We start from the raw sequence: 24,196 nt of genomic DNA, 5'->3' as shown, positions 1-24,196 counted from the left end.
TTTTTTGGAGCAGTTCTAACTTTACAGAAAAATTGAGGGTAAGGTGTCCCTATATCCCAGTTCCCTTTATTATTAACATGTTGTATTAGCGTGGTACATTTCTTACAACTGATGAGCCAGTACTGGAAAGGGACTTTGAAATGACCATGGCCAAGGCTGCCAGTGGCTGGGCTGATGGTGGGAACCAAGCCACACCCACATCCTCATTTGAACCAGCTGCCTGTACTTTCTCTTGAAAGATGTTCTATACAGATTAACACCATCATGACTGTAATTGCTCTGCGCCAGTATCTGAACACAGATGGCAGCAGGACTCATTCGACTAAGCACCATGGTGCCTGGGATGGTTGGTATTTATCCTGGCTCCATCTTAACTTTCCATGCAACCTGGGACACAATCTTTAATGGCTTACATGTGTAAACCTGTGAAACAGGGCAATCATGGATTAATTTAACCTTGACGCTTTCCAAAGGGGAGTGGAGTGGGTACAACGATATTAATGCTGAAGAACTGCTCTGAGATATGTTACAAACATGCTTGAATTTTCACACAAGGATTAGGGGATGATTCATTCAGTCTCTGAAACAGGCTGGGGATACCAATTGGAAAGCACAGTTCCCTCTCTCGAAGAGCTTCTGTTCTCCCAACTGAAGATGGGTAGGACACCAACAAAAAGACCCTTGCAGAATATAGTTTTATCCCAACAAGATACAGTTTCCTCGGTAGTTGTAGGAAGAGGCCACACCCGGTGGTTAGGTGGAGCTGGAAGTGCAGTGAGTAGCTCGACATCTCTGGGCAGGCTTCCCACGGAAGATGTGACTTTCCGACTTGAGTCTTAAAGGATGGGTAGTAGTTGGCAAATCCCCTAGAGAGAACTTCTCAAACCATGTGTGGTGAAGAACCAGCTGTTTTTGTTTCCAATCTGCCAGGTACCAATAGGAAAACCCCGCTGTGCCAGGCACGAGTCACCAAGATTCTGACAACACCCCAACTGGTTTATACTCGGTTCAGAGTCCACAGATCATGTGCTTGTATGTCGTGGCATTTTTTAAATTGCTACTAAAGTTTCTAAACCATTGCTCTCAATTTCTCTACTTGTTACAGACAGGTTCCAAACAGTTTGCAGAACAGCACAAGGCCAGGTGCCATCCTTTGAAGGCACCTGAAACTTGCTGGAAATGCAGATTACCAGCGCTCATCCAGTCTGCATTTTAACAAGATTCCCAGGTGATTCCTGTGCACGCGAAAGTTTGAGGACCTGCCCCAGAGAAACCAGGACTCAATACCAGGGGGGTTCGATCCTTCATCCATCTCGCTTCCATCTGACTATCTGCTGCTTCCTTTAGGTCCAGGAAAAGTGTTAACATTTTTTAAGGTGCCATTGGCCACGTCGTCTTCCAGTTTACAAAACTACATTTTCCCACTGAGATGAAAACGTCTTTTATCCTGGGTGCAGGAGAGAAACTCCACACGGGTAGGCAGCTTCCAGAAATTCTGATTAGCCTCCCTTCTCCGCTTTGATCTGGCCCAACAGCCGGGGCAGCTCCACGGACCGCGCTTCCGTCCCCGAGGTCGCTCATCTGCCGAGCTGCATTAATGAGATCCGCGTTGAGCCAGTTCCAGGGCGTGTTAAAGATCAAAGGCACACACACACACAAATCCCCCAACCCCTCCTCCTTGGTGACTATTTGGTCTTTCTTACCAGAGGGAAGAGTCAACTCCCCCGCCCGCACCTAGGTGGGGAGGCGGAGAGGGAGCTGGGAGCCTCTGGGGCCCCGCCCGGGAGCCTGCGGCCTCCCGAGGCGCAGAGTGGGCGGGGCCTGAGCGAAGATGGGGGCGGGGCGCGCCGGCCGGGCGAGGCCGAACCTTGCGGAAGCGCGGGGAGGGGTTGGCTGAGGGCTGGGCTCCTGCAGGGGCGTGGCGTGGCGGACAGGCCGGGTGGGCCGGCTGAGTGGGCGGGGCTCAGCCCTTGGCGGGGCGGGGCGAGGCGAGCGAGTGGGCGGGGCCGGATGAGCGGGCTGGGCGGGCCGTGCTCTCCTGTCCGCAAGTCTCCGTGTGGCGGTGAGCCGGTGAGCCCGGGCGCCCGAATACTCACCGGGGCGGCGCTCGAGCTGGGAGAGCCATTCCGGGCTCGCTTTGTGGCCGTTGTCCCCCTGCCTGCCCCGAGCGCCTCCGGCCGGAGCGCAGAGGGAGGGGGCGCACTCCCCAGCCCCCCGCCTCCCTCCCCCAGCCGGGGGGAAGAATGTGCCACCAGCTGTTCTCCGCTCGCGAGCGCGGCGCCCAGGAGTGAGGAACTTGGAGAAAGAGGAGACAAAGGCTGCACTTGGGACGGATGAGTTAGAGACTTGGGTTTGGGCAAACAAAAGGTGCGAAAGACGAGAAGGGGAGAAGGAGATGGCAGCGGGGGAGCCCCGCGGGCTCGAGTTTCTGGGAGTCGCGCTGTGACACGCATGGTTTCCCCGGACCTTCTGCTGGGCTGACTTCCGCGAGCTGGGAGCCGGACTCGGGCGAGTTGGGGAGCGCACAGGAACAATGGACAACTTCTTCCCCGAGGTGAGTGCGCTCGCGGCCGGGAGGGCGGGCGCCGGCGTCCCGGGCCGGGCTGCTTTCCGTGAGCCGGGCTCGGGCTCCTTTCCTGCCCCGACCTGGCCTCCCAGGAGGGAGGGAGGTGCTCACCGCGCCGCGGTGCACACACACTACCGCGCGCACTTAGCCCGAGAGGCTGAAACTTTCTGGGAGTCGCCAGAAATCAAGCCCTGGGGAGTCTCCGGCTGAGTAATCCCTGGCGGGATTTTGTCCCGCGCTCCCACTTGGCCCCGGGATGCAACGAAGGTGAGCGTCCTTTTGCGGGGGTGGCTGGCTCACCGGGTGTCCCCGCGGCGACCCGCGCGAGGTGAGCTGGCGGACGAGGGGCCCGGCGGGGAGACGTGCCTGCCTGGCTGCCTGGGTGCAGAAAGCCCAATAAAACGTTCATCGGGGACTTGCCTTTCTCCAAGAAAGGTCTGGTCTGGAATTTCCTTTGCAAAACGTGCCGGCTTCCTGTGAGAGGGGTGCAAACACTTCCAGAGGAGACGCTTAATGAAGTGTGAGAAGGGAGAGGCGAGGGTTTAATCGTTCACTGTGTTCTCGGCCTGTCGGACCTTTGGAGTCTAGTTTCCAGTGCTCACCAAGAAGCGCTCTTCTAGGATTTGCGATCATTCCAGAGGGTGAGATCAAAAGATCACGTATTTGTGCTGACTGCGCCTGGCAGACTTGGAATTCGAATTTAAAGAAAATCGTTTAGAGCGAACATTGGTTACTTTTGAAAGATTAAACTGATGCTCCTTTTAGGGTCATTGAGGGCGGGACACCACGGTTACTTGAAACCTTTGACTTGAGAACCCTTTTCTCTGGGATCGAGAGTTACAGTGGTTTCTTGGCTCCCTTTCCTTTCTTGGTTGTGTTTATTTAACAAATTCTATTTAAGTTTGAGGTTTGAAGTGGCTCAAAGTAAACTTAGTTGGCTTAATGAGTCTGATGTGACTCTCATTGAAAGCCAGGGGATGTTTTGTAAATCCAGGACAGTTTTGGAACCTTACAGCAAATTAGATTGGTGAGGGTTTGCCTCTATGTTGGCTAACTTGCTTTCTCAGACTTAACTGGATTTATTATTTCAAGTCATTGTACTTTCCGGATGCCCACTTACTTACTAAAGTAGCCTGATGACAATTTGTAGTGGCCAGAGTGGTATATTCTTGTGTAATAGTAATATCCTTTTTTTTTTTTTTTTTTTAAAGTGGTGTCTCACAGGTGATACATTCATGGTGAGAGGTGGGCTGGAAAGGAATTAATCATTCATTAATACACACTTCTCCGTTTTCTTAAAAAAATGAGACCTATAATTGTGAGACTAGCTAGCATTTGCTAATCCATAGACCTTCGTTTTCATGCCTGTAAGAAGGCACCAGAACTTTTTGCAGGAGTTGCAGGTTAACCAGTGATAAAAGACCAGTGGGCTAGTTTAATTGCTTCCATCTGTAAGAAAACCTGAGGCTCTGCCTGCGGGACTTTAATTCTTACCTTTTTTTGGCGGGGGGAGGGAGGCCTTTATTTTGCTCTTGTGTTGTGAGTTCTTCAGGAAATTTGATGAGACATAGAATTTGTATTCGATTGGTTGGGGTTCCCGTCCCCATGAATCCTGTCTGGACTGCAGGGGGCCGGTGACCTCCCCTTTGGAAGAACTCTGCCCCCTAGTGGAAGTGGGGAGAACTGCAGGATAGCGTGGGGCAGCTGCAGCCTCCTGCCCTGGTATCCTCCCTCCCATTGGACTTGGAAGTACTGTTGTTACTCCTTACGCTACGCCTTGGTCCGGTGTAAGGAGACCTAGTTGTTGGATTTTATATCCACGATTAATATAATATTGAAGTTGGCCTTCAGAGATCTTCTTCTCCATCCCCTGCCTTTCCTAGATGACGAATCTTAATCCAAAGACGTTAAGTCACTTGCCCAAGGTTGAAGCGGTTGTTATAGAACTCACAGCCTTTTTGCTCTGTTGCTGGTGACTTTAGTATTGGGGGACATTTTTATTCAAAGTTATACTTTTACCCTTGTGATGTATTTCTATTACAGTGTTAATTTCTAATCAGAAATTAACTTCTGATTAATTTATTTCTAGTCAGTATTAATTTCTAATCAGAGTTCCTCCCCTAACCATAATTACTTTGAATGGGAAGCCAGAAGGGCCAGAGAGGCTATACAGTGCTATTAATTGAAGACATGCTCCTAACACAGATCCTGTCTCTATGGAGTAAGTGTGGAAGTGATATATTTCCAAGGACGGCAAAATTGTAAGGCCTCTTGTATCACTACGTGGTGTCCTGTTCTTTGGTAACTTTTCCCATTGTGACTTAGGGATAATGGCTTACTGATTGTTGGACAGCAATTTGAAGCTAACGTTAACAGTTGAAAAAAAATTGAATGAGATGTCGCATGTCGTAGCTTTATGTGTGAACGGCCACATAACAAGGAAACGAGAGCTCCTTGTGACGAGCAGCTGCTATTTAGAGCTAGACCAGAGTTTCTCAGACTGGGTGCCCTTGACATTCTGGGTCAGTCAGCTCTTTGGTGTGGGGGAGCCGTCCTGTGCAGAGGGGGCTGCTGAGCAGCATCCGTGGTCTCTACCCACTAGATGCTACTAGCACCCCCGAGTTGTGACAGCCAGAATGTCTGCAGACGTTGCCAAGTGAGCCACAGAGAGGAAAATCATTCCCAGTTGAGACCCGCTGAGTTAGCCCCACGGAGCAGTTGCCTCGTGGAATTAATTCCCGTGCGTGTTGCCGGCACATCTTTCTTGCCTCCTTTACGTAGCATCAGGCATCTGACCCGCCGGTCACCTGGAAGCTTGTGAGGCTTGTGCCCGGCAGCCGATGGCTGCCGACCTCAAAATGTACCCGGGGATTGGAGAAACGGAGCGCCCTACACTCCCTAACTGAGTTTCAGCTTCTTCACGCCCTTAGATCGTTATGACACCTCTGCAGCGAACTGTGTGCGCACTTCTCAGAAATTTGCCTTTTCAGCATTTAGAGGTAAGTTGTTAAAAAGTTACTTCAGGAACGACCTAAGGTTAGGTATGTCTGTAACCAGAAGCAATTTTAAAAACAAGCTGAAAAGGCTCAACCGGCAAAGTGCCAAGACTGCTGTGCAAACGTGTTGATGTTTTGAAGTGGCCGCTGTTTCCAAGTCCCCAGTGCTGGGTACTGGGGATTCTAGTGCCTAGGATCCAGGAGGGGCCAGTCAGTGCCAGCTGGACACGGAAATGAGCAGGACTTCTCCGTCTTGTTTTAGGAACAGGCATGGCATGTTGGCTATTCAAGCAAAAGATCTTTTGAGGCTTATTAACTGGACATATATGAACACTTTGATTTTTCAGAAGTGTGTAAAATATACACAAGTAAGATACTCATAAACACATAGATACAGACGTAAAGCAGGCACTGATGTTTTAAGTGCTAAATTGTTAGTAAAAGCATTCCAGCTGTACCTGTTTCTTACAGTCTGGTTCACCTGGAGTGGAACGAACGCACCTGTCCAGGTGTTAAGTGGATACAGCTTCCTTATTTCCACTTGATCTGGGGTGGGGTCTTAATTTCGGTTGTTACCTGGAGTTCAAATAGTTTTTTAAGCTGGAACGAGTTCTTGAGCCTGTTTTTCTCCCCTTTTTATAGTGTTTTGTTCGCTTCACGTCTTACTGATATTTTTTGTCTTGGTAAAAGAAATAAGGCTGTTGATCTTGGCAGCCGATTCCTCCCCCCCCCCACCCCCCACCCCCCACCCCCCGCCGCCTTCCAAGCATCGCTCAAGGGCAAAAGGCAAGCACCGAGGACTTCCTTGTCCCACCACATCCTGCAGGCCACCCCTTTGACGACTGTGGAATGGAATCATCAGGACATTCCCTGGGGTCCCCTTTTCTTGCAGTGGAGTCCCAGTGCCTTGCCCTTTCTGCACACCCCGCAGGGATTCCTGTTGTCACTTTGGGCCCTGCCGTGTTGGCTGCAGCAGAGGCACGGAAGCAGCAGGGACCAGGGAGACCTGGTCTTCTGGGCGCTCACCTCTCCGCAGGTTAGGCCCAGAGCGGTGTGGGTAGGGCCAGCACTGTTTAACCAGAGCTGTGCAGGGAGAGTGCCGGGTGTTTGTTTTTCCAGCTCTGCTGGCTTTTAAGTGAGGTCACCTTTAAGGACACAAGCCTTGAATGCGCTCTTCTATGGAGTGATGGAAAATAGGGTACCTCCTTATAAATGGGTTTCAAAATTTTGCCTTCAGAATGACTGCTACGTAATTCAGTAAGTCCCCTACATAATGAACGAGTTCCGTTCCCAGAGCACGTTCGTTAATAAGCCCAATTTTGTCTTTACGTCCAACGAAGTTAGCCTGGGTACCCAACGAACACAGCTGGCTCCATAGGACTGTACTGTAATAGGTTTATAATACTTTTCACACAAATAATACATAAAAAACAAAAACACAAAAAATACAGAAAACATGTTTAATCTTACAGTACAGTACCTTGAAATGTACAGTAGTACAGTACAGCAGCTGACATCCAGGGCTGGCATCGGGTGAACAGGCAAGAAGGGTTACGGACTGTAGGAGGGAGAGGAGGTGGAGATGGTAGAGCTGAAGGATCGTCAGCAACAGGAGACGGAAGGCAGGCTGCAGTGTCGCTCACGCCTGGCGTTGATGGAACACACGTTTGCGTCTTTGAAAGTTCGCAACTTGAAGGTTCATGTGTAGGGGACTTATAGTCTCAGGTCATTGGTTTGCAGGGCGCGCTCAAGCGGGAGCAGCCAGTGAAGTCTACAGGAAGCTGGGCCACACTTCTCTGGGCCTGAATGCCCCTAGGCGGGTTGAGAGCCTCGGCCCTAAGAGCAGAAGAGATGTGGCCTCTGGGGGGCTGGCTGTACCATCCACACCTGTGGGCTCTCAGCCAGGTTATCTGACCTTCCTGGGCTTCCTTTGTCTGTAAGTGAGCATAATTGTGTTGACCTCGCATGCTTATTAGAATTCGAGATAAGATATACAAAGCTCTTGGCACCTGCTAAGTGAATAATAATAAAAGGTGATAGGAACTTAGAAATGAAGAACGAGTGGCCTTTGATGGTGGCTAAAATCCCAGTACTCTGTGGTGCAGGGGAATCTTGGTCTTCGAGCTGTTCCCAGTATCATTTCTGGTGCTAGATTGCATTTATTAATTTTCTCCCTTTTGACCAATACACTTCTGGCTGATTTTCCAGAATTCTGTCTAAAGCATGTCTAGATTGCTTCTAAAGTCAAGCTCACATTCTTAGTCTGGTTTCCAAGACCTTCTGATCTTGCAACTCTCTTTATTCTTTTCCCGCGTGTGGATTCTATTCCAGAGGATCTGTTACCAGGCCTACTCCGTACCTTCGTCTGTGCCATTCTCTCTGCTGATTGGATGTCCTGCCTGTCTAGCTCCTTTTTGAAACCACCCCCAACAGGTCTAGTTCATGGTCACTCCTCTCTTTCCTATGAACTTGACTCTACTTCTTTCTGTCCTGGTTGTGTTAGGAGTTTACCCCTTTTAGCTAGAGGCTTTTTTTTTTTTTTTTTCCCCTTCTCAGATGAATAGACGGAGTCTTGAGAGGTTAAATAATCCGATTTTTAAGTTTTATCACCTCGTTTGCACTCAAAGGTCCTTAAGGATGGGATTTTATCCTTGTGTAGCTGTTATTTTCCTCTCGAGTACAGATTTTTTTTTTATGGTGGGAGGGGAGATGTTTCTAACTTTTTCCCTCGATTATGAAGCATGTTACAGTTCTTTGAAGACAGTAAAAAATATGTTTGCTGTTTATTAAGTGCTTATTGTGTGCAAGGCATGATTCTGAGCACTTTCCATTCAGTAATTAATTTGTTGAACAACCCTATGAGTAAGGCTCCATCGATGAGGAAAGTGAAGCAGAGAGAGGTTAAATAACTGGCCTAAGGTCACACAGAAAGTGATGGCCAGGCTTTGAACCCACACAGGATGTCTCCAGAGGGAGGGTCTGTGCTCTTCACTGCCATGCTTTACTCTCCTGTTGGTGTCATTTGTCTTATGCTTGCATCACTGTTTCTTTGATGAAGTACTTAAGACCTAGGCAGTTAGTGAATGATTTTTGAGTTGAGAACTGCATGGGGGTTTGGGAAAACAAGTGGCCCACGCCCCAGAAACACTGCTAACCCAGCAGGAAAATGTTCATCAGCTTTTGAACATGCCTCCAATTTTTATTTGGTGTGCCTTTTACTTAGGAAAGACAATTACCTTCTGTTTCCTCGTAAGATGTGGTTTCTAAAGCTGCCAACCCCAACCTCATGAGGATGGTAGGGAGATTGAGATAATAAGGCACTTAGAAAATTAGATTTTTGAGAAGTAGTTATTTTATTAAAAGAAAGGATAGGACTCATTTGTCTCCCTATTCTAAGTCTCAATTATCGGAGTATTCCTTTTGGAGGTTTTCTCATGGAATCTTCTCTTTCGATTAAAGATTCTGGCCGCCTTCCCAGAGTTTCTCTATATCCGTTGTTTTACTTGTTAGCTTATTAATGCTTGTGGGTGAAGTGGTCTTTGACAGGAGAGCGGAACATTTCTCATAGAGCATTCCTTGAGTAGAACATTTGGATACCTCACTGAAAGCTGTTTGGAAAATGTGTCCACCAGGCTTAATATATGAAACTTGAGTCCCCAGTTTAAATCTAGCCCCTTGTGTCACATGACATCACATCATCTGACTCTGCCAGTTACAGGAAAAAGTGTTAGAGTTCTTGTGGCAAAGCCATGCCACATCTGTTGAAACACAGCCAGAGCAGGGGAGGACCAAATGGCGATTAGGCATTTCATAGTTCTGTCTTCTCCCCAGCTTCAGTATCTACTCTTCAGGATGAAAATTGCCTCTGTAGGGCTTCCCTGGTGGCGCAGTGGTTGAGAGCCCGCCTGCCGATGCAGGGGACGCGGGTTCGTGCCCCGGTCCGGGAGGATCCCACGTGCCGCGGAGCGGCTGGGCCCGTGAGCCATGGCCGCTGAGCCTGCGCGTCCGGAGCCTGTGCTCCGCAACGGGAGAGGCCACAACAGCGAGAGGCCCGCGTACCGGGGAAAAAAAAAAAAAAGAAAATTGCCTCTGTAAAAAGGCATTTAAAATTGTGGTAATTTTTTAAAAAAAGAGAGATTTATATTAGAAAAGGTAGGCAATGTTGAATTTTTATATTTTATCTTTATTACCTGTCAGTGATTAAAGGGCAAGGTAAAATGAGATTTGGACGTTGGAATAGAAAGTCGCTTTTTCACTTGGCCTCTTACCTAATGCTGGGTCCCAAAAGAACCCCATAATTCTTTTAAGTGTCATTTTTTGGGGTCAGTAAATAACATGTAGGCAGGATCTTGACAGTGATGTACATTGTGGAGAGAAGTGGACTTACCTCTTTGTAGAGTCTGTGTTCATGCCATCTACTTGGTGTGTTAAAAGTATATTTCAAAGTTTTTCTCGTAGACTTCATGCTCATGTGTGCGGCTACCATTGATTTTTGGGTTTTATCAGCTTCATAGGTACGTAAATTGGGTTGCTAGGAATATATGTGGAATTAGGAGTGTTCTTGTTTAAAAACAAAAGCTTTGATAAACATAGATTTACAATATTACTTTTCCATGTCATTCTTAAATTTTTTTCTTTCCTTAGTCCTGCAAAGAGTATGTGCTAAATTTAGAAAATTTAGAAAATGCCATAAGCAAAAGACAAAAACTTTCCCAGTAGTACTACTCTTAACGTTTTGTGGTATATGCTTTCTTTGCCTCTGTATCTGTTTCTGTGAAAGCGCACCTGTAATGTTTTTCACTTAAGAGTTGCTTGAGAGGGTTTCCCTGGTGGCGCAGTGGTTAAGAATCCGCCTGCCAATACAGGGGACACGGGTTCGAGCCCTGGTCTGGGAAGAGCCCATATGCCGCGGAGCAGCTAAGCCCGTGCGCCACAACTACTGAGCCTGTGAGCTACAACTGCTGAGCTCGTGTGCCCGTGTTCCGCAACAAGAGAAGCCACCGCAAGGAGAAGCCTGCATGCCGCAACTAGAGAAAGCCCACGGGCAGAAACGAAGACCCAACGCAACCAAAACCCAACGCAACCAAAAATAAAATAAATAAATTTAAAAGAGTTGCTTGAGAAAAGCTTTAAATGGCAAGGATCTTGCATGTATACAGACGGCCCCTGTGATTTTCAAGGCCGGGGACAGGAGTACAAATGCAAGCCCCATATCACATCTGTGAAATATTTAAGTTATAAATCAAGCTTCCAAACTGGTAAATAAGTGTCTTCTATTCTCCTACCTTGATAAATATACCTTCATTAGGACACAATCGAAAAATGTCTAAAGCTATGGGTTTTATTGCCCAAAGTCAGACTATGAAAGATGAATGAAGATAATTATAGTTGCACATGTGTGGGTGTCCTGTTGATGGACCAGTGGTGTCTGCGTGAGTAATAGACATATACTGCATAGTAAATTTTCCATAGGTCTACTTTTCTTGCCCATATTTCAGCAGAATCACTAATTATATGGTTACAGTTAAGATTTGCACAATAATGTATGTGTTACTGACAGTAATGCTAAAGTAAAAATCCTTTCTTGAGTCATTGTTCTTTAATTAATTTTGGTTTGGGGATGCTTTGCTAAGGCAGCCAGTAGTTATTGGCGTTGTCAACAAAATTCATACAGTAATATTTAGGTTAAAAAAAGGAATAAGATTATGTGTGATAGGTTATTGATACTGCAGGAAGCACAAAATATTTTAACTTTATTGTATAAGTCGTATCATTAATATTGTGAAATTCTACTGTTTCTTAAAATATTCCTCAAACTTTTCAATCCTGTGTATATTATAAAGAAAACTGAAAACGGGAGTTAATTCGTTAAAAATCTGTTTTCAGATGAGACTAAACCTTGATGCATCTCAGCCAGAAACTAGTCTACATATAAAAATGTGTGAATCTTTTTCTTCCTAGTGATGCAAATGTTTTTATTGCCGTATATTTTCTTAAAATACCTATTTTGTTGCCTGTTTCACATGTAGCTCCTGTTTGAAGAAATTTTTCTCTAAAATTTTTAAAAACACATTTTTTTAAAGTGAAGTGGCCAAATTAGGTTTTTTGGGGGGTTTTGGAAGCTTTTGCTAATATTAATAGTAAGCAATAGTTTATATCAAATAGTTGCTGCTACTGCAAGTTCAAAATTAATATAATATCGTTTTCCACCAAAGACCGTGATTTACTCTTTATTTGAGGAACTTCTGTTTGTTTACCTTCTTTTTTCTTTGTGATGCACGGTGCGCTCGGAAGCCTACAGCCCAAGACAGAGGTCCTAGGTATCTGGTCTGAGTGGCCCTGCATTCTTCCTGCACATGTATCCCTATTTATGTGTCCATTATAGGTGTTTCTAGGTGTTTGCTGTTATAGAAAACAGGACACATACATTCTCGTACCTAGGTCATTGCACGCTTGTCTGATTATTTCTCAAGGATAAAATTTTCCAGGAGTGGGGATGTTTGTTCAAAGGGTTCACACATTTTTACTTAGACTATTTGGCAGCAAAAGTTTTCTGAGAGGTGTTGGTGCAGATTCCAGCAGGCACAGCTGAGACACCCTGTCATGATGTATTTATGATAGCAGGGATTTTGTAACTTCTTATTAGAGTCTTAATGACATGCATTGTTTCACAGAGGAAACACATAATACTAGGTTTGTGTCCACTTTTTAGGTTCTTCTCTGAACCACAGTGGAGGAGGGAGGCATTCTTCTCAGTTAATTACAAGTGGGGTGTTGATTCGCATCTGACCCCCAGAAATGCCAGTGCTGGTACCTGATGTTCACGTAAGGCCAAAGCCTACACAAGGGACCTTGCTGTATACCGCCTGGGGAGCCATTGGCCATTTGTTTGGGGAATCATTTGTATGGATTTTTCTTTTAATTTTTATTTCTTTGCATTGTAAGTATCCTTGTGAGTTAACCCTGGGCTACAACAGTTACGTGGTGGTGGTTCGAACGGTAGGGGTTTAGGTAACGTACAACACTGTTGACGGGTGTGTGTGTCTGTGTGTCTGTGTCTGTATGTGACTCTAAGGCTTACTATTTTTATTAATTACCCCTGGGAGATCTTTCCATGGACTTTGAAATAGAAGTGTTGAGTTCTGGGTGAAAGTAAGACTCCACCGTTTACATTGTATACCACTGTCATTTAGTGCAGGTTTGCTTCTGTTCATCTCTGCCCACATTTTGTTCTTTTAATGATGTGCGCTAAGGGCCAAGAGGTATGTACAGCCCTCCCATAGCTTTCAGCCTCAGATTTTCAGAGGTGGGCAAGGGCGCCCTCTTTCTAGGCCTTCTCAGCCTTAGCACCCTTGACATTTCGGCCGGATCAGTCCTTGTAACGCAGGGCCGTCCTGTGCTCTGTAGGGTGTTGAGCGGCACCCCTGGCCTCTGATCACGAGATGCAGTAGACTCGCCTCCCTGAGTTGTGACAACGAAAAACATCTCCAGACATTGCAGATATGCCCTGAGGAGGAAGGGATAGTAATATCGCTCCAGTGGAGAATCATTGTGCCATGGCCACACTTTTGTAGCCACAGCTTAAATTTGGATCATTCCCGAACTTTTTTCACCCTTCCTCATTTATGTTGATTCCTAATTGCTGTTCATCTCTTTGGGTGATGGGAGCACACATTTATCGGTGTTGAAATTATATTCTCTTTAGGATCCAAGCTCTCCCCATGAGACTTGGACACTTAGAATCGGTTTTATCATCTAAGTTGTGTTGTTCCATCTGGTGGGAATATTCACGTCCAGCTGTACCCTGTGCCCTAAAGCTTCTGTTAATCTCCCTCCTAGTGTTTTACTTCGTATTCCTAAAGTCCTCTCTTTAGAGCATTGGGGAAATATTTATTATACTGAGTAATCAAACTAGCTGTTGTTTTCCGCTAGGAAAAAGGGAGGTCATATTTTCTCAAAGTTTTGAGAACGTGTTGAGGTTAACTACACGTTTTGCTTTTTTTTTTTTTTTTTTTTTTTTAAAAAAAAAAGAAATACAGACTCAGATGTTGCCAAAATAGCAGAGAGGTCCTGTGTACCTGTCACCCAGCTTCCCTGGGGGTGATATCTTAGATAACAATAGATAACAATAGTACAGTATCAAAACCAGGAAATTTTCATTGGTCCAGTTTACAGACCTCGTTCAGATTTTTACTTCCACTCACCTGTATGTGAGCATGTGTAGTTCTAGGCAGTGTTACCACACCTGTAGATTCGTGCAACCACTAGCACGTCCAGAATACAGAGCTCTCCCATGCTTCCTGCTGCCCCACGAGAAACAGTCCCACCCTCCCCCCAGTCCCTAGGAAGCACCGATCTGTTCTTCTCTATAATTTTGTCATTCGAGACTGTTATATAAATGGAATCAGTGTGTAAATCCTCTGAGCTTGGCATTTTTCACTCGGTGCCCTTGAGACCCACCCGTGCTGTGTGCATCAGTAGTTGCTTTTTATTGCTGCGTAGTATTCCAGTGTAGTGGTACTCTTTTAATACCTGTGCCAACATCCATTATCATTCTGAGGCTAGCAGTTATTTGCGTAATACGCTCCTCTGTCCCATGGCTACTGAGAGCTCAGATTCTCATGGCCCTCCTTGTGTACTTCTTGCAGTATATTTCAGTGCTGCTGTCAGGACTCTCAACCATTGCGCCACCAGGGAAGCCCTCAAAGAATGTTTTGGCTGCAGACTCTGTCTTAAGCAATTTGAGGTCGATTCAGTTGAACCCGGTGCATTTGAGCCCTTGTTCACCATCCTACCTACCAGCAGATTCCAACTCGTGTTCTCTTTCCCCAAGACAGAAGCTGTGTGAAATCAGTGACTTTTGATGGCTAGGCTGTCGAGGTCAGAAACATGTGACCGCCCCACCTGGACCAGCTAGGCGGGCAGTGTTGGAGTTCGCTCAAGCCCAGACTTCTTGGGATGCAGAACAAGAATGCTACAAGATATTCCGGTCATCCACCAGTATCTTGGCAGGCGGGGATGGAAGGGGGTTTCTTTGATGTAAGCCAAGACTTCCACGGCCAGGGAGAGTGTCCTGACTTGTCTGGTATGTGGTCGTGGCCACTGTGAGGGATCGTCTGGGTGGAAGGTGGAACAGACAAGGCCCAGCCTCCACCCAAAGGCTGGTCACCCTGCAGGCCGGGAGCCACAGAGCACAGAGCCAGGGACGTACCCTCACTCTGGTCCTGCGTCTGGCCAGTTTGGGAGGAATGCCCAGTGCAGATGAGCCCAGGAGAGAGAGGAGTATTTCCCAGTTCTTTCTTACTGGGTTCCTTCTTACAGCCTACTTCTTACTGCTTCTGGTCCCACGCTTTGAAAAAAGTTTATCAGCCACAGGGGAGCAACGTGTAGAGAGGTAAATCCCGTGGAAAGGAACTCTCCTTACTGTTTTTAATCCCCCCCCCACCCCGTGAGGGGCCACGTGACAGCTCCCCCAGTCCAAGACATGCAGCCTGAACTCCCCTGACACCTACTGTCAGCTTCGGAGCCAGCCCTCCACCTAGCTCTGCCTTCTCCACGCAGGATCCCTGACCTTGCTACCCTCTTCCTTTTGTAATTAAAATTTGAGCCCAGAATGAGCGCTAAGGTCCTAGAGAGACGGATGCTCTGGTTTTCACCACCTAGGCTGCCTATCACGGGGCTTCTCCACATATGAATTTTCTGTCATTGTAACTCCTGTTGTCTATGAATAATGCCCACCTGCTTTTGTTTTTCTGCCAAGTATGTGTCTAGAGTATGACCAGTGAGTGTTTCAACAGCAAGTAGGTAAGCTGTTGCTTCTCAAGTGTAAAAGAGAGATCTTGTTTGTTTAAAGTGGTTTATATATGAGATTAATATATCATATATGTACACGTGTACACATGCGCATGTGTGAATATCTGTAATATAGATACATATATACATATGTTACATATACATATGTAAAACATACGTGTTCAGTTTAGCATGATGGCTGCTGTTGGTGTGCCGACTGAAGTATCTTATTCCAAGGTCCTGTTGCCTAAGGGTTTTGTCCACATCTAGTAGATGTATTGTTTGCTGTCCGGAAGCAGGATCTTGAGGAGGCAGTGTTTATGAACTGCTTACAGTTTTCTAAGAAGATGAAAGTTACAAGCAGCCTCCCCACTGTTTTAACACCCTACTTGCCTTATTAGAATGGGGTCATCAGAATACCACCTTGTTAATCCTGAGTTTCCATAAATTTTTCATTCCTTTGGGGATTCTTACAAAAGTAGACGCCAAGTTCAACTTCAAGGATGTGAAGTCAGGTGCACACTGTAAATTCTGGCATTAATTTTCAGACCTTGAGAACCACTGAAATTCTTGGATGTATCTCTTGGGAATGTAGCTTTTTCAGCTGTAACGATTTCCTTCTTGCCTTTGGGTAGGTCTGGTGGGCTAGCTTACTGTATTTTGGGTTCGAAAACCACGTTCACTTAAGGTTCTCTTTGAAGAGGCCAAAGTGCCTTTTCTATAAATATTTTCAAGATGGAATCATCTGTTTTTCAAAGTACATAGCAGAATAAAAAACATCTGATAAAATGAACTCTTGGCTGTGAAGTTAAGAGGATTGGCTTTTGCCATACAATATTTTGGATAGCAAGTCAGGGACTCTTCGCATACATTGTGAAGGGTAAATTGTGCATCTGTATTTTCACCATAGTTATTATTTTTCAGTATTTTACCATAAAAATTAAACATGAGTCATCAGTTTTAAGAGTAAAACAGGTAGCAAAAAGTGGTCTGGCTTGGCTGCCTTACACCTTGCCCTTTTGTGGATTGTATGCAGTGTTGAGAAAATGTGCTTCTGAAATTAAAATCTCTTTCAAGGAGTTCAGATGACTCTTCACCGGGAATGTAACTTTATATTTATTCACTATTATCTTTGAGATATCAGGTAGATTCCTTTTCCCTGAGGCACAGAGAACTAGGTTCCTTTACCCAGGGTTTATCACCAAATGATGGGGTCCTTTTGAGTCTCTTAAAATCCCGGTGGGCTCTTAAACCTCCACCAGATCCCTAAATGGGGATCTTTAGAGTAGGCATGTGCATGTGAAACAAGGAAACAGGATATGTCAGAAGAAGAAAAGGTCCCTTGAGGGTGTTCTTTTGCATTATTATAAAATGTTTGATGAAGTTGAATAGCTGTTCCCTCTAGGAAAGTAAGTTTTTGGAAGCCAATTGTAAAAAATGGTATATCCTGTCTTTTTCACACCCAGCTTAGGACAAAATTACCTTTTCAAGAGAAAAAAAATGTATATTCTAGCAGTGTACTCTAACTCAAGTCAGTGATTGATTTGTCCAAGGAGGAAATACGATGTAGATTTAGGATTTAATATAGTGCGGGATTTTGGTAATAATTTGAATACATGGAATCTGTATCGTGGCTTAGCCCCTGTGCTATTTTCAGCCTCCACGCCATCTGCATTTTCTTTTGTCCAGCTGTTGAACTTGCAAAAGTGTATTGATCACTCACGTACCTTGGGCTAGGGCTGTGCTAAGTTCTTGACATGGATTAATTCATTTAATCTGCCCTGTAGCCTTATAGGGTTGGTACCAGTCTCATCTCCATTTTACATGTGAAAATGGAGAGTCTTGGAGAAGTGAAGTAATTTGTTTAAGTTCCCACAGCTGGGAAGTGGTGGAACCAGGGTTTGAACCCAAAGATATTCAGCTGTATGGAACTAGAAATGCAGCTGAACAGTAATTTGTAGAGAAGGAGGTAAAGACAGAATCTGTGTGCAGAGCTTTGGGAATGTGTATTTGCTTCTCCATAGAGAGCAGACCAAAGTCACGAGATACAGGCCCCAGAAGAATTACCTAATTTGCCAGCGACTGCAAGAGGGGATAGAAATGTTCCTGTAATTAAACAAACCAAAGACATAGTCCTTCCGATTGCTTTTGTGATGGCAGCAACTGAACATTCATCCTGAGTGACAGGCATAGTAGGAGTTGTGTTTGGAGAGAAGATTTCAAAGAATAGCTTCAATGAAATATTTGTAGGTTTCTGGAGAGCGTCTCTATGGAAGGCAAAGGTCACACTGAATTTCCTAAGTCATTTTTCTTGGCTTTTGTCTGTTTCTGATAAACTGCAGATTCCCAGGAAGCAATGTTGAGAGAAGGCGTATTTGCTCTGGAATCTGCGTGCAGCTTGCAAATCTTGCTTGTCATCTGCAGAGCTGATCGCTCTGTCTGCCCTGTGTGTGTAAGTGGCGCTCGGCTGACTGGTCATGGTTTAGGACTGTTCGCATCTTCCTCAGCAGAAATAGATGAAAAATGCTATTTCGGGCTTCCCTGGTGGCGCAGTGGTTGGGAATCCGCCTGCCGATGCAGGGGACACGGGTTCGTGCCCCGGTCCGGGAGGATCCCACATGCCGCGGAGCGGCTGGGCCCGGGAGCCATGGCCGCTGCGCCTGCGCGTCCGGAGCCTGTGCTCCGCAAGGGGAGAGGCCACAGCAGTGAGAGGCCCGCGTACCAGAAAAAAAAAAAAAAAAAAGAAAAGAAAAATGCTATTTCATTCAAGTTTAAGGATGCATTTTTTCTTCTTTTTTTTTTTGGTAATAAAGACTTTCTTCTTTTAGAGCAGTTTTAGGTTCACAGCAAGTGATAAAACTTTAAAAAACCATTTTGGACACTGACCTTTCAACGGATGTGAGATTTTTAAAAGAAAATGGTTTACATCGAAATCAACTTTTCAGAGCTATGTGATTCAGTTAAGGTGGTGATATGGTAGCTGCTAATGTTTTTCATTCCTAAGAAGATACAGATTTTGTGGTTTAAAAAAGGAAGTGCTGGGCTGGTTGAGTCAGCAGATATGTTCTTGGTCATGAAGTGTGCACTTTGGATGTTGCCAAGGGCTGGGTTCATCCTCAGGGATGGAATTAGGAGTCTGTTTTATAGAGAACAGTGCTTCTCAACAGGGAGCGACTTAGGCTCCCCGGGGACCTTTAGCGATGTTGGGAGACATGTTTGGTTGTTACCACTGATGGGGGGAGGGGGCTACTGGCATCGAGTGGGTAGAAACCAGAGATGCCGCTAAACACCCTAGAAAGCGCAGGACAGCCCCACACAACCCAAGTTGATTCAGTCCAAACGTCAACAGTGCCAAGGCTGGGAAATCCTGAGTTAGAAGATTGACTTGATTCTAGAACCCTTTTTAATTTGTATTTTAATTTTCTGTGTTTTCTAAGTAAAATGTTTCCTGTCAAAGCGGCTTCTGTAGTGTAATTTTTAGGGAGATGTGTTTGTGTATGATGCATTCCTCTGATTGTTATTTAATTTTTTTTTTTTTTTTTTGCGGTACACGGGCCTCTCACTGTTGTGGCCTCTCCCGTTGCGGAGCACAGGCTCCGGACGCGCAGGCGCAGCGGCCATGGCTCACGGGCCCGGCCGCTCCGCGGCACGTGGGATCTTCCCGGACCCGGGCACGAACCCGTGTTCCCCGCATCGGCAGGCGGACTCTCAACCACTGAGCCACCAGGGAAGCCCTGATTGTTATTTAATTTTAATATCTGAATTCTATTTATTATAGCTTACTAATATATCTAGATCTATTGTTATATCTTAGTTATATTTATTCCAAAAGTTTCTGTGGCATTCGTGAACAATAAACATGTATACATATATATATAAATCTGTGTATTTATGTAGTGGGGTATGAAGTAATTTATCTAGGCCTTCTTAACTGTGAGCTTCCACTTATCCTAAAAAGCAAAGGAACAGTCAGTAGGATAAGTTTGGTCACAGAATATCAGGAAATGGATGTGTATATTTCTGAGATGGAAGAAAGCTAGCAGGGGCCAGCGCTCAAGATCTGCCCTCTTGCTCTCTGACCTCTCCTGTCCTCTGTCAATTTCCAGGCGCTTGGGGTAGCAACCCTGATAATGAAAGAGCCAGCTTCTTTGAATAGGATAAGTGAACCTTTACCAACAAATCCCACACCTTCTCTTTTCTGCTTCTCCCAGTTTTGATGATTTCTGCTTAATTTTCACCCAGTATGCTGTTCTATTGCAAGCCATAGGAATGAATCACTGAAAGCTTGGGAAAGGCAGTTGAATCAGTAGGCAGAACTTTTATTTGCTGAAAATCAGTGGAAGAATACTTAACTGTTTCTCACCAGACCTTTACTGTTCTCACCAAACTTTCAGGCAGGAGGGAAATTAGGTTGGGTTCATCTTACAATGCTTGGATTTAATTTGTGGTTTAGGAGTGAGTCTTTTGTAAACTTTTGGCTTAATGAGGTGTAAATGACATATAAAATTGTAAGATTAAAAGTGTACATCGTACTAGGAGTGAGTTCTTTCCATGATTCTCCTCACCTTTTTCTCCCCTCTAGCAGGTGGACCAAAAAAGGAAATATTTATTTTCTAGTACTTCGTTGCTTTTTAACCCGTAAATGAGACGTCCTTCTAGAGGAATGTTAGTGTCATGCATGCTTTGCTTGTTGACTGGGCATCATTTAAATAAATGATGGGCTCTAAATGGGATGTTTAATTTGTTAGAACGAGAGTCCATACCACTATCTGCTCACATAACATTAATGTACTAAGTGGATAATGAGTTGCACATTAACCGACCCTGATGTGGAATTAAGGACTCTGGATGTGGTCCGCGATGGAAATCTGGGCTTGATATTGGTAATGAGGCGATGACATCATCACCAAGGCTTGGACTCACCACTGTGGACCAAGCCATGCACGGTGAGGGACATGTACCAAGGACTTATTCACCAGGTCGGTTAGTTCAGGTTAATGATGAACTCAAAGATGGTGAGTGATTTCTTTGCTTCAGAGATCACTGCTCATTAAAGACCAATGGTGATGGAATTCAGCCTGATTCAGTTGTGCCAGCAAGCCTGTGACTGACCTGAGATGCTTGTAAGAGCAGGGCTGTGCAAAAGCTGGCATCTCACTGTGGGTGGGATTCCCACCCGTCCTTACTGAGACCATGGCTCGATGGAGAGGGCACCAGAGGACGCCAAGGAAATACAGCTGACCAATTGATGCACCTTGAAAGGTCCCTCAGATTCATCTAGAAGCTATAAACCTCTAAAACTGGCAATAAGAATAGAGGACATTTATGAGACGCTTATTTGGTGCCATGTGCTATGCTGAGCCTCTTATATCCATCACCTCGTTGAACGCTCTGCAGGTTAGGAGCTATCGTTAATTCCATGCAGCGTTGAACAACCTGTGGCTTACAGAGGTGAAGTAACTCGTCAAAGTCACACAGCTAGTAGATGGGATTCCAGGTCTCTTGTCCGACTCCAGAGCCCGTGTGTTCGTTTCTTCTCTTCCAAGTTGATGTCTTGTGAGCTAATTACAGCTCTCCCAGCCAGGTGGATATTGCCAGCCTGGAAGACTGGCTGGATTTTATCAAATGTTTGGACTTTTCCCAGGGCAGTAGGATCCCATGCTTGGCAGCGACTTTATTTCAAGGTTATTGTCATGGCTTGTGTACCTAGTTGAGGGTGTGTTTTGTCTAGGACTCCCTCAAATATAGGACAAGGCTGGGGCTCAGAACTCAGTATTTGCAAATTGGCAAAATGAAAATAGTGGACTCGGCAGAAATAACGAGGCTACAGAATTAACAGTGACATAGTGGGCTTGTTGGGATATCACTGGTCCCAAACGAGGCGATGGTCATGGACATTTTGATTTGCCCTTTTGCCAGCCACTCTCTGACAGCATAGCTTTACTGATGATGGATATTTGGGTTATCTCCAGAATGGGCCCTGCAGGCTCCCTAGAGGATTCCGGCAAAAGCTCAGGAAGGACCTTGGAAAGGCTGTCATGGGTCAGAATCACTTGGAGTGGCTGTGTGGCCAGCAGGTGGGATCAGTGGTGAGTCTTCTCGGCCCAGCTGCTCTCACGTTGGAATCTTAAGGTCCTTATCCTTTTGTTGAGATCAGACAGAAGTTGCTAGTGTGCCTTTGCCTTTCCTGGCGGCCTTCACACACCTGCCCCTGGTTTGGCCACTGCTCCGGATTGATTGTGTTTCTGCGTGAGACCATCGCCTCCTGGTCTCCAGCCCTCACTCTGACTCGTTGCCACCCGGGGTGTCTCAGTGATGACAGGTCTCTTCCTCCTTCTTCACCTGGAGCATCCACCCCACAGGTGTGGTTTCTCAAGCGATGACTTCATTCACAGACTTGTAAAGAAGGAGGTTCTCTGACACCAGGGGTGAAACTTGAAATCCATCATGCAATCTTGAGTTTCAGATGGCCGAGCGAAGAGAAGCAGAAAGTCACAGTTTGAAATGTGCACAAGTAATTCACGGCACGAAGACCTGGAGTCCTTCCAAAGTTACCGGGCTTACAGTTCTCTGCTCTCTTGCTGGTCAAAGAAGAGTTGATTGCTACCCAAGGTTTGGATTTGTTAAATTAATCGGCAAGAGTGTTAAGAAAATATTGATAGCTGCTTGGACCTTTTAACATTTGTTTTTAGCACCTTTCAATTCTGAATATGAAAACCGTTTGTTTTATAGCTGGGAAGAGGGCAGTGACTTTGGAGGTTTGGGTTCGGTTATCCAACAGAATGGAAGCACTGTAAGAAACGTAGGCTCCTTTTCGGTGAGCTTTATGAAAACCAAAGGGAAGATAGAATCGGTTCTTTATTTTTTGAGGAATAAACAATTTTCTTCCATTCTAGTGTTCACTTGGCCGTTGGCCAGGAAGCGTGCCTACAGCTCAGGAATCATCCCAAACCTAACTAATGGAAAAAGTCTGACTTGCTGGAGGCTGAAATTCAATACTGAGGCGGTGACATGGGGGTGTGTGTGTGTGTTTAGTGGTGGGGCAGGGTGGTGGGTAAAAGACGTTGGAAGCCTTAACCCCTGGCAGCTATAAATGGAATACTCACTCACTTGGGTGGCTAGAATTCATGCTTTTAAAAAGAGCTTTATTCTGCCATTTGGTCAGAATTAAGATATGATTTAATGTATTATGTCCAAGACTGGTCTAAAAACATACTCCTTTTCTTCTGATTTGAGCCAAGTTTAATTAAGAGCACTGCTTGACAAGCCCGTTAAATAATTGAAACATTTTCCTTCAAAATCTTACCCTTAATGGAGGCATTCTGTGCAAAATGCTGTGCTTTCTAAAAGCTGTATCGAGACCCAGACTACAGGAGGATTGCAGATTAGGGCCCGGCAGGTAAGAAAGTAAAATGATCCAGGTGGTGAGCTATAGGGAGCAGTGGGGACTGTGGTTAGCCAGAGCTCACAGACCTGAAAGAATTAAGGCTCCATCTTGGTAGGTCTTCTAGCTTTGTTCTTTTTTTTTGCCTTTTCATTTTTTTTAAAAATGATTTTGTTGTTGTTGTTGGGGTATAGTTGGTTTACAACGTTGTGTGAGTTTCTACTGTACAGCCAAGTAGAGTTCCCTGTGCTATACAGCAGGTTCTCGTTAGTTATCTATTTTATACGTGGTAGTGTATATATGTCAATCCCAATCTCCCAATCCATCCCACCCCCGCTTTCCCCCCTCGGTGTCCATACGTTTGTTCTCTACATCTGTGTCTTATTTCTGCCTTGCAAACCAGTTCATCTGTACCATTTTCTAGATCCCACATATGTGTGTTAATATACGATATTTGTTTTTCTCTTTCTGACTTATTTCACTCTGTATGACAGTCTCTGGGCCCATCCATGTCTCTACAGATGTAGGTCTTCTAGTTTTTTTTTTTTTTTCATTTTATTTTTTTGGCTGTGTTGGGTCTTCACTGTTGCGCACTGGCTTTCACTAGTTGCGGCAAGTGGGGGCTACTCTTTGTTGCGATGTGTGGGTTTCTCATTGCGGTGGCTTCTCTTGTTGCGGAGCATGGGCTCTAGGCATGTGGGCTTCAGTAGCTGCAGCACACAGGCTCAGTAGTTGTGGCTCGTGGGCTCTAGAGCACAGGCTCGGTAGTTGTGGCGCACGGGTTTAGTAGCTCCGCGGCATGTGGGATCTTCCCGGGCCAGGGCTCGAGCCCCTGTCCCCTGCATTGGCAGGTGGATACTTAACCACTGTGCCACCAGGGGGGTCCAGTCTTCTAGTTTTTAAAGAGAGACCAGATGTGTAGGTTTCTGTGAATTGTCCCAGTTTGTAAAATGTTGACAAGTAATGCTGAACATTCTGGTTTTCACAGAGTGGGCCAAGCACAGCTTGACTGGGGCTTGTGTCCTCTGCATAGTGAGGCAGTGATGTTTCTTAACTTTGGAGCAAAAGAAAGGACTAGAATGGCCTCTGTTTTCCTTTGGATTAGTTTTAATTTGCTTCCAAAAAATATTTACTGTGTTGTGAAACCTTTTTGCAAGGGTGGTATCTAGGTTGAATTTCTGCATTTTCAGAATGGATCCCCACGTGATTCAGTCTTTTTGGCCTATTCTTTGTTTTACTTGGTTAAGCCAGGGATAGAAGCTGGATAATCTTGTCTTTTGGGGTAAAACTTTATTTTTCAATTTTAAAAGTTTACTATTCTTTCTTTTTCTTTTTCTTTTCTTTTTTTTTTTTTTTTTTTTGCAGAGATGAGAGGTTTGGAGGGTTGGATGCCATACCAAGATTCTGCCCCATCCCTCTTCATCTTTGCATTCGTTCACCAAGACTGAGCACCTCCCC

At 45.4% G+C, this 24,196-nt stretch overlaps 1 protein-coding gene across 1 annotated transcript in view; it reads left to right on the top strand.

Moving 5' to 3' along the window:
• Positions 1-2,040: 2,040 nt before the first annotated feature.
• Positions 2,041-24,196, top strand: part of MYO10 (myosin X) — a 223,442-nt gene continuing 201,286 nt past the window's right edge. Inside the window, exon 1 of the mRNA XM_059061921.2 lies at positions 2,041-2,554. Coding sequence (XP_058917904.1) covers positions 2,534-2,554 — 21 coding nt within the window. The 5' untranslated portion in view covers positions 2,041-2,533. The remainder of the gene's footprint in view (positions 2,555-24,196) is intronic.

Source organism: Kogia breviceps, chromosome 4, assembly GCF_026419965.1.
Source record: "Kogia breviceps isolate mKogBre1 chromosome 4, mKogBre1 haplotype 1, whole genome shotgun sequence".
Taxonomy (NCBI): domain Eukaryota; kingdom Metazoa; phylum Chordata; class Mammalia; order Artiodactyla; family Physeteridae; genus Kogia; species Kogia breviceps.
Note: the sequence above shows the minus strand (reverse complement) of the source record. Positions and strands in the feature narration are given on the sequence as shown.